This window comes from Erithacus rubecula (genome assembly GCF_903797595.1).
Source record: "Erithacus rubecula genome assembly, chromosome: 3".
Taxonomy (NCBI): Eukaryota; Metazoa; Chordata; class Aves; order Passeriformes; family Muscicapidae; genus Erithacus; species Erithacus rubecula.
The window spans coordinates 20,434,094-20,446,173 of NC_136689.1; the positions used below are offsets into that span (position 1 = coordinate 20,434,094).

The 12,080-nt window shown below is 38.4% G+C and overlaps 1 protein-coding gene across 2 annotated transcripts in view; it reads left to right on the forward strand.

Annotated features, from left to right (window-relative positions):
- Positions 1-12,080, forward strand: part of FAM171A1 (family with sequence similarity 171 member A1) — an 85,718-nt gene that overhangs the window by 57,540 nt on the left and 16,098 nt on the right. For both annotated transcript variants that reach the window (XM_079301707.1, XM_079301708.1), the window contains exons 5-6: positions 2,428-2,586; positions 7,304-7,480. In XM_079301707.1, the coding sequence (XP_079157833.1) occupies positions 2,428-2,586; positions 7,304-7,480 (336 nt within the window). The remainder of the gene's footprint in view (positions 1-2,427; positions 2,587-7,303; positions 7,481-12,080) is intronic.

The following is a 12,080-nucleotide window of genomic DNA, read 5'->3' on the forward strand; positions in this document are numbered from 1 at the left end:
CCCTCAATAAATCTATTCCCAGACACAAGCCCCAAAATCCACTATGGCCTTTGGTAAAGGAGGACATTGGATTATCTTCCAAGGTGGTGGCAGAAGGTGAAAGCCTTTGTATCTGCTTCCCTCACAAGCTTTTCTCTGGAAGCTCCCATTCTTCTGCCCCTTTGGAGTCTCTTGCCAGGTGTGGGAGACCCAGCTGAGGAACTGAGGGGAGAGTCAGGGTGAGTGGCAGGTTTTAGGTGAACATCAATATGTAGGAATTTGTTTTTCTAGGGTGTGAATTAACTACTCTGCACTGATTTATTAAATGTCTGTGTATGCACTATCACAGAGGAGGCTGTTTCTTCATCCTCCAAGCTTCTATCTGAGTTTGTTGTTGCACAGGTTTCCTGCCAGGTTTTGGGGCTCAGCCATAAGAAGGCTTTGTACTATTGTAGGAACTGAGGTTGGCTCTCTCCTTATCTACTTAAAATTTGGCAGCTCATGGCTCTCTCAGTGCTAAAATCCATAATTTTTTTTTTTTTTTTACTCGAAAAGTCATAAACTACTGTATTGCAGACTCAACAACAGTTCCTTGGTTTCTAATTTTTGCTTGGTTTGTATCTTTGGAAATAAAGCACTGGTTCTTGGCAACTTGAATAATGCATCTTAGGCATTGTGATTCAGACATCATAAAATCCTGCAATTTTACGTTGAACTGTTGATGATAATCCTAATGGTAGTTTCATTATTGTGTTTTTTTCTCCCTGTGTTGTTACTGTGGATGTGTATACCCATGGGCTGTAGGAGCCCCTCAGCAGTGCAGTCAGGGTTACACAGTGCCTGAGCACCTCAGTCCCTGAGGTACAGCAAACTGCTACAGTATTGCAGAACACACAGGAGATAAGTCCTGCCTGGGTTTGTTGCAGTCAAGTTACTTAATCTTTTATATATTTTTCCATTTATATCTAGAAATCAGATAAGAGAGATTTCTTCTCTTGTTAAACAACACAGGTGTTGTTTAATAACTATATTCAGTACTTAAAGATACTGTCAGTCTTGAGAGCCTGCTGTAAACACTTAAATGTTTCAGAAATTAAAAAATAGAAACAATTTTATAGCTTTTTCTTGCAGAATTGTCAAAGAAATGGCAGCTAAACAATGATCAGCTCTTTGGAGGTACTTCCTCCTGTACACAGACATTTTTCTTGGCCAATACAACATTTTGTTCTGTTTTGTTTTCTCACAGCTAGAGCTCCTGCTGGAAAATTATGCAAGAAAAGATTCCAGTCTCTAGGTTAATGACACTGGCAGTTACAAAGCTTAGGAGCAAGTCAAGCTCGTTATTCTTTCTCGCAGTGAAGCTACATGTAACCTAAAAGTGCTGCCAGAGACTAATGGGGGAAAAGATGCAAAATTGTTTTGAGCTGACATCTTTGAATCACATAGTCCAATATGAATTAAGAAGAAAACTGCTTGCCTCTTGATTTTGTGCTGTGTGGGAAGTATTCTGTGTGTATTCAAAATAAGCTCTGGAGAATACAATAGCTTTTGATTTAAAAATTAATTTGCATGTTGTGCACACAACTTGGAGATGGAGTCTTGCTGTGTGTTGCTAAACAGTATTAATGCTGAGTATCCTTTGAAAAAGACTATTGACTTTATAAGCTGGGATTTAAATGAGACATGAAATGCCATAGTACATGAAACAGTCCTAAATCATGTTGCAGCAAAGACCCTTCAATTAACACCTAGTGAGCTTGAAAGGAATGCTAACACTGTACAAAACAGAGGAAAAGAGAGATCTTACATGACAATCTGGTTCTCTGTAGATGTGTTCTTTGCACAGGAAAATATGGAAAATCTTTTCACCCAAGGTTTATCAAGTGAACATTTTCGTCCAGTGATTTCAATAGCAACTGGTCTCAGTTCTAGAGTTAGTTTTTATGACAAAAGCTTTGCAAATTCTAAACACAGAAGCTACATAACATCATTCAGACTACAGCTAGACCTGTCTCTTAGAAAATCATTTTGAAAAGTATAAACTACATTTATATTGCTATTTCAGGAAAAATAAAATTTGGACAAATATGTGAACTGGATGATTTCTTAAGCTTTTGCATACCCTATCTCTGAACTTAGTTTTGGTTTCAGTTATACTAATTAAAAGAGGCATGTAATGGAAGTGGAGGAGAAACAACATAGCCAGAAAAGCTTCTGACAGTAGGTGCCTCCACAATATTGGTCTGGAATACTTGTGGAAAAATAATGACAACTGCAAAATAAATGTAAAAATACTATTGTTCTGTCTTTCATAATAACCTTCTGATGTCTCTGTCCTTCTCAAGCTACTGCAATTTATAATGAAAAAAATGTAAAATTGCTTCCATGAATATGAACACCTAAATACTCTGCCCACCTTGCATATAAAGCCACTTTTAATATTTTTAGGTGCACGGACTCAGCCACAAGTTCACTTTCAAAGAAGATCTGTGAAATTGCCAGAGAACACTAGCTACAGTGATTTGACAGCATATCTGACTGCAGCCAGTTCACCCTGGGAAGTGGACAGTTTCCCTTATTTGCAGGGATTAGATGGAAATGGAACAGGTAACCCACTACTTTGGTTTTGCTCTGATTTCATATTGGTCCAGGGCTTGACTTTTGATCCTATAATTTTTTCCATTCCCTATTCCAGCAAACATTCTTTCAAATTTGGGTGGCATGATATTTTCAACTGCCCTACCAATATGCTGTTCCAGTGAGCAAGAGGGCAAGGTCTCCTATCCTTTAACTGAGGCCACTGAATAACAAAGATGGAAGCACCTTGGCCTTGGGAGATCAGGCGAGTTGGTCACATTTTTAGTTCAGAGCTGATTCTCCAAATCCACTGCATATGCACATAAAAGATGGAAATTAATGTGAAGGAACAAGAAAAAATTTTACTTGAGTATGCCATAAAATCCTTCCTTTTTTTTTTTATAAAAATAAATAAAATGCCTACGTATCAATGATTTAATACTGTGTTATTTAATGGCTTTGTTGATACTTTTGAATGCAGCCAAAGTGTGCAAATTGGTCTAGCAACAAAGAGAAAACAATGAATATTCATAGTAGAAACACAACAACTGTTAAATTCAAAGTTGTAATACATTTTTATGACTGCAATTGCCTGCTAGTTTTTTTCTACTTTTCATTCAGTTGTGAATGAAATAATTGGTGTTTCATAGGTAAGAGAAGAATAGCAGAATCAAGAGCAGAAGCCTTCAAATTCTGAAAAGGCTGGTGTGAAAAGGAGAATAATTTGTTTTCTGTGCCTGTAATGGGTTAGAATGCTATCAGTGGCCATGCAGTGCAGCAAGAGAGATTCAGGCTGGTGATTAGGAAAACCTTGCTATGGTGGGGTAGTTTAAGCTGTAGAATTATTTGTTTGAGGGTGTTGGACAGAGTTAGACAGTCACCTGTGAGGATGGCAGAGACATAGCTGAGCCTGCTTTGAAGGAGCCTGAATATTCCCTCAAGGTCTCTCTCCCTGCTGTTTCTCAGGATGCATTTACTTGTGATGTGTTGATCTAAGTGACTTTGAATGCTAGGTCATGTGTGTAAATGGTAGCTTGCTAGCTTCCCCCTTCTTCCCTTTGAACAAATCTGCACATCTCCTTTTCTATTTCAACAAGAAATGTGTCTGCAACCTTACTCCAATCCTTCTGTCTGCTCCAGTGAGTACATCTCATCCTATCTCATTCTATCTCCCAGTCATTTTCCTATTCTCATCTTCAACCTTCAGTTTTCTCTGACTTTTCATACTCAGACATGATCAAAACCACTTTATCTTTTTTAAAATGAAGGAATGCATTTGATCTCCCTCATTTGTCTACTTTTTCATCTCCTTTCTTTTTATCTGTAAACCAACTGAACAAACTGCTGGCAATGTGTGTGGGATTCCTCTTTTCCAAATCTTTCCTAAGTCCTCAGCAACCCAGCTTCCCATTCTTGCATTTATTTAGTGATCCCAGGTCTTGCCAAGGCTTCAGATGATTCCATCTCATGGGAACTGCACAAGCAGGGTATTGTCTTTCTCCTGCTTTACCTCCTAGCCCCCTATAAAACACATCAATGCAGCCCTAGGTTTTTTTAGTCTTCTGTATTCTTGCATGACAGAAACTTTTATGCTTGAGCACAAGGATTCTGGATTTGACTTTTAGTTTTCAGGTAAAACTGTATTATCAAAAATCAAAAGGACTGGCAAAGAAATGGTGTTTAAGAGACAGAGAAGAGCCTTGTTTTCCAAATACAGCAGTATTCAGTATGGTGTAACACAGACTACAAATGCAATGTATTTTATTATGCAGTATAGTAGAAGTGAAATGTCCTCTATCTCTAGTAGAAGCCCCTTCTGATGTGGAAACGTGAAATTTTAAAATCCCAAAGTTGAATTGACATATTTTTCTGTATCTGCAAGTAACTTGGTGAAGACTTGGCCTGGAAAACTTTGGAAAGCATAAAAAATGAGGTCAATAACTGCTGGAGATTTTTAATATTTTCATTCTCAAGAGAAAAAGAATATTTACAAATTCTAGAATTCTAAAAAAACTTACCATTGATTTGCATGGGAAATTTTGGAATTCTGCAGAACACTATCTTCCCTCTCTCCCTTCTTGTCCCACAATTACTTCTCTGTTATTCCACAGTTTATTTACATGTCTGTCTAGCATTTTGGTGAGGTGCCTCCATTTAGGTTCCTCAGTATTTGTTCAGAGTGGCTTTATAGTAGTTTTAGCTAAAACCTATTCTCTATGAGTTCAGTATTTTTCATAAATTCCCAACTGAGTGTCGAATTAGTAATACAGAGCAGTGAAAATTTATTGTATGAATCAGCATGTTGTAAACATAAAAGTTTGAAGAATTTCACTGCAAGTAGTGACAAGCATGTATAGTGTTAGCTTATTGTTTATATTAATCACCAGTTGGAGAGAAGGAGGATGGTTTCACAAAATCTTGTCCTTTTACTAAACTAAAACTAAACAAAACTTTCCATCATCTGCCTCAATGGACCAAGCTGGCTGGTAACCATTACTCCTCTTGCTTTTAGTGGCTGCTTGGTTCTTTATAAAGCATCATGTCTGAACTGACAGTGAATTTTATCTGATTATTTTTAAAGCTCTTTACAGGTCACCAGATGTCAAAAATGACAAGAAATAAATGAAAGCTGACATTTATCGAAGTCCATTCCCATTTAATCTCTGTGTGTGCTTATCAGTTTTATAGGATGGAAGAGTTTCATAAGCATTGATTTTAATTTGCTTTCACAACAAAAAAGAGAAACATTTTATCTTTTTAATGAGTATTAGCATACTGTACAAGGTGGCAAATTGGAAAGTTATTTCATGCTAGAGGTCAGTGGATTTCAACAATTTCTTCATCTTCTAATATAAATTGTTCTGTCTAGTGCTGAGCAAAGTATTAGTACATCTTTATTAAAAATGGTGTTTCACCATCAGAATGCATTTTCTGGGACTGAAAAGTAATTTTTACAGATATATGCTATATCAAGACAGTAATAAAAGAAAAAATCAAAACTTTCAATATCTAAAAAAGATGCAAAAAATAAAACATTATTAAATCCTTTATATTAATCTGAAGTTATACCGTCTTTCATTTGGAATTTGTGTAGATAAGAATACAGTACTTGGCAAGAGGAATTTCTCTGATACAGCCTAATAACTTTAGTGGCCCAAGTCCTGGGGTCAAGCATCAATCTGACAGAAGTTATAGGTGCATGGCAGAGGCAGTGTATTGAATGATCAGGAATAAAGAAACAACTTTTCCCTCACTCTGTCTTGCTGTTTTATAGTCTGAGGTGTTAAGGGAACAATACTGTGCACCACTGGAGCCTGTGTTTACACATGAATGGGTAGGCTGGCAACCTTCCCCTACACCCTAGCTGAATTTTCAAAGCTTATATGTCTGTTTTTAATCTGTTAGCTCTGTGTCTCTATCTGGGCAAAGTGTCCATCAGACTAGATGCTTTCATAAATGAGCCACATGCAACATTACTTCTGATTATTTTCCATTTCTTCAGTTTGCCAGTCTTGCAAAATCCAAGGAATTTAAAATTGGGCAAAATTTTGTCACCTGACGACGTCTTTATTTAGTGAGTTGTTACTCAATTACCAAATTGAATAAAGGCCATTCCTCGAGATTTAACCAGAATTGTGAGAAATCATAAAGGTCTCAATGCTTTCCCACCATTCCCACCATGAGTGCTCATCCTGTTGAGCACTGTGGCCAGGATATCTGAGGATACCTGAACATCACGTGTTGTGCACCATTGCTGGGTGTGGATGTTCCCTCACAGGCAGTGTGAGTAAGGCACCAGGCTTACAGTGAGGGCAGTACCCCATCCCTGCCAGCCAGGCATCCCTCTTCCTCCTCCCTGATTTGCCCCCTGCAGGAAGAGCAGCCCCAGAGCCAGCATGACAGAGGCAGCAAGGATGGTGCTCTAAACAGCTGCAACCTGTGGGGCTCCAGCTCCTTGCAAAACTGGAAGTTCCATCTCTTCCAATTTGAACTACTCTTGTTATCACTACTCTTGTTTTGAGCTGCAGATCTCAGTTTTAAAACTCAAGAGGGTTTTTTTGCCTGTTTACACACATCTAGGATATTTATCCCTGTCATTGATTCATTTGGTTAAATCATTGAAGGGTTATAATGCTTTTTAGAAGTATGTTGTCTTGAAATAACATTGATTGGCATCCAGTTTAAACATAAAAAATAATTACTGTCTTAGATAAGAAGATAACATTGGTTATGTCAATAATCCATTTAGCATGGTTTTTTCAGTGAAAGGCCAAAGGAAATGCAACCTGGCATTCTTAAACATGTGACCGATCATTTGTGAGTTGCCACTGTTTATTTTGGTGTTTGCTAGTTAACAATACAGGCATTTGAGGTTATAATAAAGACTTGTAAGATAATTTTTTTTGTGAAACTGTGTTACTCATACAGACTTATTTAAGGTGAATTAACATTAAAAAATACACGCAGGAGATTTTTGCACTGTAGTTTTTTGTCTTCACATTTTTCCAAAATTAAGTGAAAAATAGACCATGTACATCTTCCTTCAATTTTGTGTCTTGGGTTTATTTTTTTTGACAGGGGGAGAGTTGTTGGTTGGCTGATTGGTTGGTTTAAAATTCTTCTGTAAGACAGGGAGGAATTTGCTGCTACCATTGTGAGAATTCCCTTGCTGCAGTACAGGTTGTTGAGGCACACAGGTACCCCTTAATCTCCGTGCGCTGTGGTCACTGTTGGTTGTCTCCGTCAGGGAACAGCAGCAGGTTCGACCTGGCCGCCGTCAGCGCCGTCAGCGTGCACCTCCTGAGCCGCGACGGCAGCCCCGTCCCCGTGCACGGCCCCGTCTACGTGACAGTGCCTCTGCCAGCAGACACCAGCCTCAGACACAATGCACACGTTCCAGCGTGGAGGTTTGACCAAAAATTCGGTAGGTAACATCTCGCCGTGGCTCCCTGGATGGCTTTTGTTTTCTGTCTAAAACGAGAGACAGTTGAGTTTTACTGATGGAGTAATGTATGGTGTATATATGGAAATATACTTGACTTAGCATTGTGTGCCAATTTTAAACAAAAGTTTTTGTAAAAGTATCATTTTTCAATTATTAAATATTTTGTTTAAAAACTTTAGAGAACTGCAGTCACCCACAGACTGAGAAGAGAGACATATTCACTACAGCATTGAATTGGAAGTGTGTAGCAGTGGAAACTTGCCTTATCTTTGCCAGCAGCCAGCTGTCTGACCTTGAGTCCCTCTCTTGGCTCAGGCTCTGTTTCCTGCCTGCCAGATAGGAAATTTAGTACTGACTTCTTTTGTTAATCACTTTGAGATTTACTAATACTGAGGGGAAAATACATGCAAATGATTTAAATGAATTTTTAAAAAGAAAAATTCATTAAGCATTTTGAAAGGACAGAATGACTAATAAAATTTGCAAAATGCACTCAAGGTTTTGTATTACAGAATAGTGTTTGCCATTGTGACCAGGAGTTTTCCCAGAAAGACATGTTTTAGACTCTTTTTAAGTTTGGTGGGTTTTTTTGTTTTTTTTTTTTACTAACTGGTACACTGTACTGGCCTTTTTACAGCTTCAGATTTTAAAGGGCGAAGGAGTGCATAAGTCTTGTCTTGGTGATCCCCCTTCAGTTATTGTACTGTGCCTTCTGAAGTATTTACCAGATGGTTGTTGATAAAAAGGAGAATGGAAGGTGAGAAAGGTAGATGCTGAGAGAAAAAGGAGCCAGAAATATGGGTCTGTGTAGACAATCACTGGGGATTTGTCCTGCAAGCAAATGTATTGAGCCAGCTGATGATCACAGCTAGAAGTAGAGGAACAAGCATGAAAACAGTGTGTTGGAGGAAGAGAGAGATGAAGGGGGAAATAATGCTTTTGTTACCTGCCTCTGTTTGCTGAAAAACATGGTGTGTTTTCAAACAGCATGCCCATGAATCTTCTGTCAGGCCTGTATTAGAGGGTAAAGCAGTACGATTTAGTGAAGAGGAAATTTGAACATAATATAAGATAGAACAGTAGAAAAGAGTGCAATGAATGGATTTGGCTTTTCCTTTAACTGTGGAAATCACACTTCTCTTGGGCTGACCTGGCAATAAGTTTCACTACATTCTTCCTGAAACTGAATAATTAATTCTTCTAGGAGCCACTTTGTTTTCCCTTGTTCAAAAAAAAAAACAAGCAAACAAAGGGAAGATTGAGTTTACTTTCCCCATAAGAAGCAATCCTCCCCCAGTCCTTCCTGTCAGCTGTGCTAGAGCTGCAGCCTGCCTCATTGCTAGTTATTCATTGCAAGTAAATGGTTCTGATTTTGATTATGGAACTTTCTCATTTATGGCCAAATTTCCATACTCCTGCAGTAAGCCCACAAAAGCTCTCTCTTAGTATGGAATATGGTTTTTAATTTTGTATTTAAAGAGCTAGTTACCCTATTGTGTGCAGTATATGTATTAGTATAGATCAACAGATGTTGGTTAGTTAATAAGTGTTGCAGGCTTGAGGCTTCCAATGTTGAGACAAGTCCAGCCTTGTTTGATTCACCACAAACTACTGGAGCACTTGTGTTACTGGGAGGAGAAGGCATGAGGACTGCTAAACAAAATGCATCTTTGTCAGGCCACTTAGCTTCACAAAGCTGTGGAGAGCAAGGTATTGAAGATGATATGCTCAGGCTCCAGCTCACACTTCAGCTGAAGTAAGCATCTTTCTGTGTGACCAAAGATGTTGAACAAAGAGGCATTTTAAGCCCTGACTGCAGCATGCCAGTTCTAGTAGAATTTTGGCCACATCCCAACCAATTTAAATTAGAGTAGCTTAATTTAATAAGTAGAACAGCCACACTATCTTGTGCAAGCTACTTTAACACCCTGAGGGCTGTCAAACTAGCCATATGTAGCATGAACAGGGTGGTATCCTGTCATTCCACATCCCTGTGTTGTGCTTGGACTGTCAAGGGAGATGGATGGATAATGACTGGGATGGCTCCATACTGGGGAAATCCTTAGCTGGCAGACAAGTTGTTGTAACCTATTTGCATTGCCATATCTGTACCTTGTCAGGACAGGACCTCTAACTTCATTATTCTGATTTTGTCTTTCATTTCATGGCTTCTTTTTTCAGTGATGGTTATGTTTCGGTCTCTCCTTAATAGGTTTCCAGTGGTTTAAATTTGCATGTTTTTACCTGAACAGTGAGTAAATGCACAGATAGAAAACTGTGACTATCTTACCAAGTGCTTACAGCACTTCTCTCTCATGGATTAGCAGCACAGTGGACACTTGTTCATGCAAGCCATTGTTTTTGTTTAGAGTCCTTGTGGCTGTCTTCATTACTGCAAGAAATAAAATTTCTGCTCTAAAAAGCAGAAGTACTTCTCACTTTTAGGGGACATGTAGAAGTGACAGAAATACTAAAGAGATATTTTGATCCTTAGTATCTCATACTTTTTGCTGAGCTCATGATGAACTAATATGAACCCAGATGCATCTGACTGGAAGTGCAGAGATTTTCGTAGTTTCCACAAAAATGAGGCGTATTTGCATCTTATGGCAGCCAAAAATAACTAATGGCTTTTTCGGGTGTTTACCATAAACAATCTGTATTTTCATGACCATGCTTTCTATCCTTGGGAGAGAAGCAGGAGAAGCAGCATAGTCTGCTTAAGGCTGAGAGTGGCTCCACTGACACTGATGAAACAAGCAGCCAGAAAAAACAGGCTGACATCAAAACAAAACAATCTGCTGCATCTATTTCATACTGTTCCAAATGAGATTTTTCATTATGAAACAAACCTACTGCCTTGTGTGCACAGCAAGCAAATTAAAGCAATAGTACCATTTTGAATAATTAATAAAATTAAGATCAACTGTAATGCCCTGGAGATGTTTCAAGGGTAAGTGAGTACGTGTAACCTTGTTCTTGTGTTGGTCCACCACCGTTTCCTGCAGCATTTCTGAGTGTTGGCAATAATAAACACAGATGCACTGGTGTTATGGAGACATTACATGACATGCTGAAATGCAACTAAATCACTCCATGCTGTGGGCATACCCATGTCTTGTGTTTCACACTACTGTGAGACCACGGTTTTATTTCACTGTCTGCACTTAAAAGGTTTGGACATAGAGACAGAGATTCTCATTTCTATAATCAGGAGTGCTCAGTGGGGTTTTCGGGGGTTTGGGTGGGTTTTTTTCCTAACAAATGCTGTGTTGGATTTCTCAAAATCTGATGGAGCTGAAAAAATCATTTTTTCTTTATCCGTAAACAGATGGTTGGGATCATGACTTTTTCCGTGTATATTTGCCTTGATGTTGGCTGGGATTTACAGCAGTATAATTAATCTCTCTATTCTTGGACACCAAATTTCTGTTCAAAACTTCTTTATAGCCTTGTCCTCTAGCCTTGTTTCTTGTCAGAAATACCACAGATCCCAGTAGAAATGAAACTTTCTGCCTTCTGTGTCATCTCCAGTTCCCACCAGCTGGACTGAATAACACAGCACTTGCTCTGCTGTATTCTCCTCAGCCCCCATTTAAATGGTTTATGTTATGTTAAGGTGTCTGGTTTTCATTGAATTCAGTGAGCAAAACTGTAAGTCCAGCATTTTCCATTTTAAGTCCTCAGTTTCATTCCATGTAGTATGAAGGCATTATGTTGCACCTTGACCTGTAGATCTACAGCTGAAGCTGTATGAAAGACTCTAAAATTCCACATATATTCCAGTGTGCATAATATGAAAGAGAGATTTATTATTATGATGCAGCTGCTAGTTAATTATTCCCTTCTAATAATAAGAAAATATTTTCAACACTCTTTTCAGTTGTGTGACAAAGGACTCTGGAGTGGAAGGGTTAAACCTTAGCCCTTTTGTTTATCCTCCTTAAAATATGTTATTTCATGTGCTGTGTCTCTGTTCTTCCTTCTCCCCAGACACTTGCACATCTTCATGGTTGTACATCTTTGATGTGACCTTGTCTTTAAATGACTGGTTTCTTTGCAAAGGAGGATGTTTCCCCAGTATCTGAAATTTCAGCCATGTGTTCATCTAAAGTGATGGCAGAGTATGGAGAAAAGTATCTTTGGAAAGTCCTTGTAACTTCATCAAAAACAATACTTTGTGTACTTTGCTCTTCTTGGTTGGCACTTTCTGACTGCATTTAATGCCATAATAGATTTTTAAATGCATTTGAAAGTCTGGGACTTGTTTTTTTCCGGGTGACATTATGCTGTCAGTGGTAAAATTTGTATTGATTTTTGTAGAACCAGAATTTCCAGATGTTCCTTCCTCAGCAAAATCAAGATAATGTTTTCTGTGCTCAGAAGAAGTCATGAGGATGTACTTACGTGTAAGCAGTATTGGTGCCTTCTTAAACTTGACTACAGTTTTGTAGAGGTGAAATGATGCTTTTTTTTTGTTCATAGTGTTTATAGGGAGAGAGCAACAGCTCCTGTCAGGCAGAAAATATAAGCAGATTGTTGTACATCTACCTGTCCTGTTCACATTGTTTGCAAATAA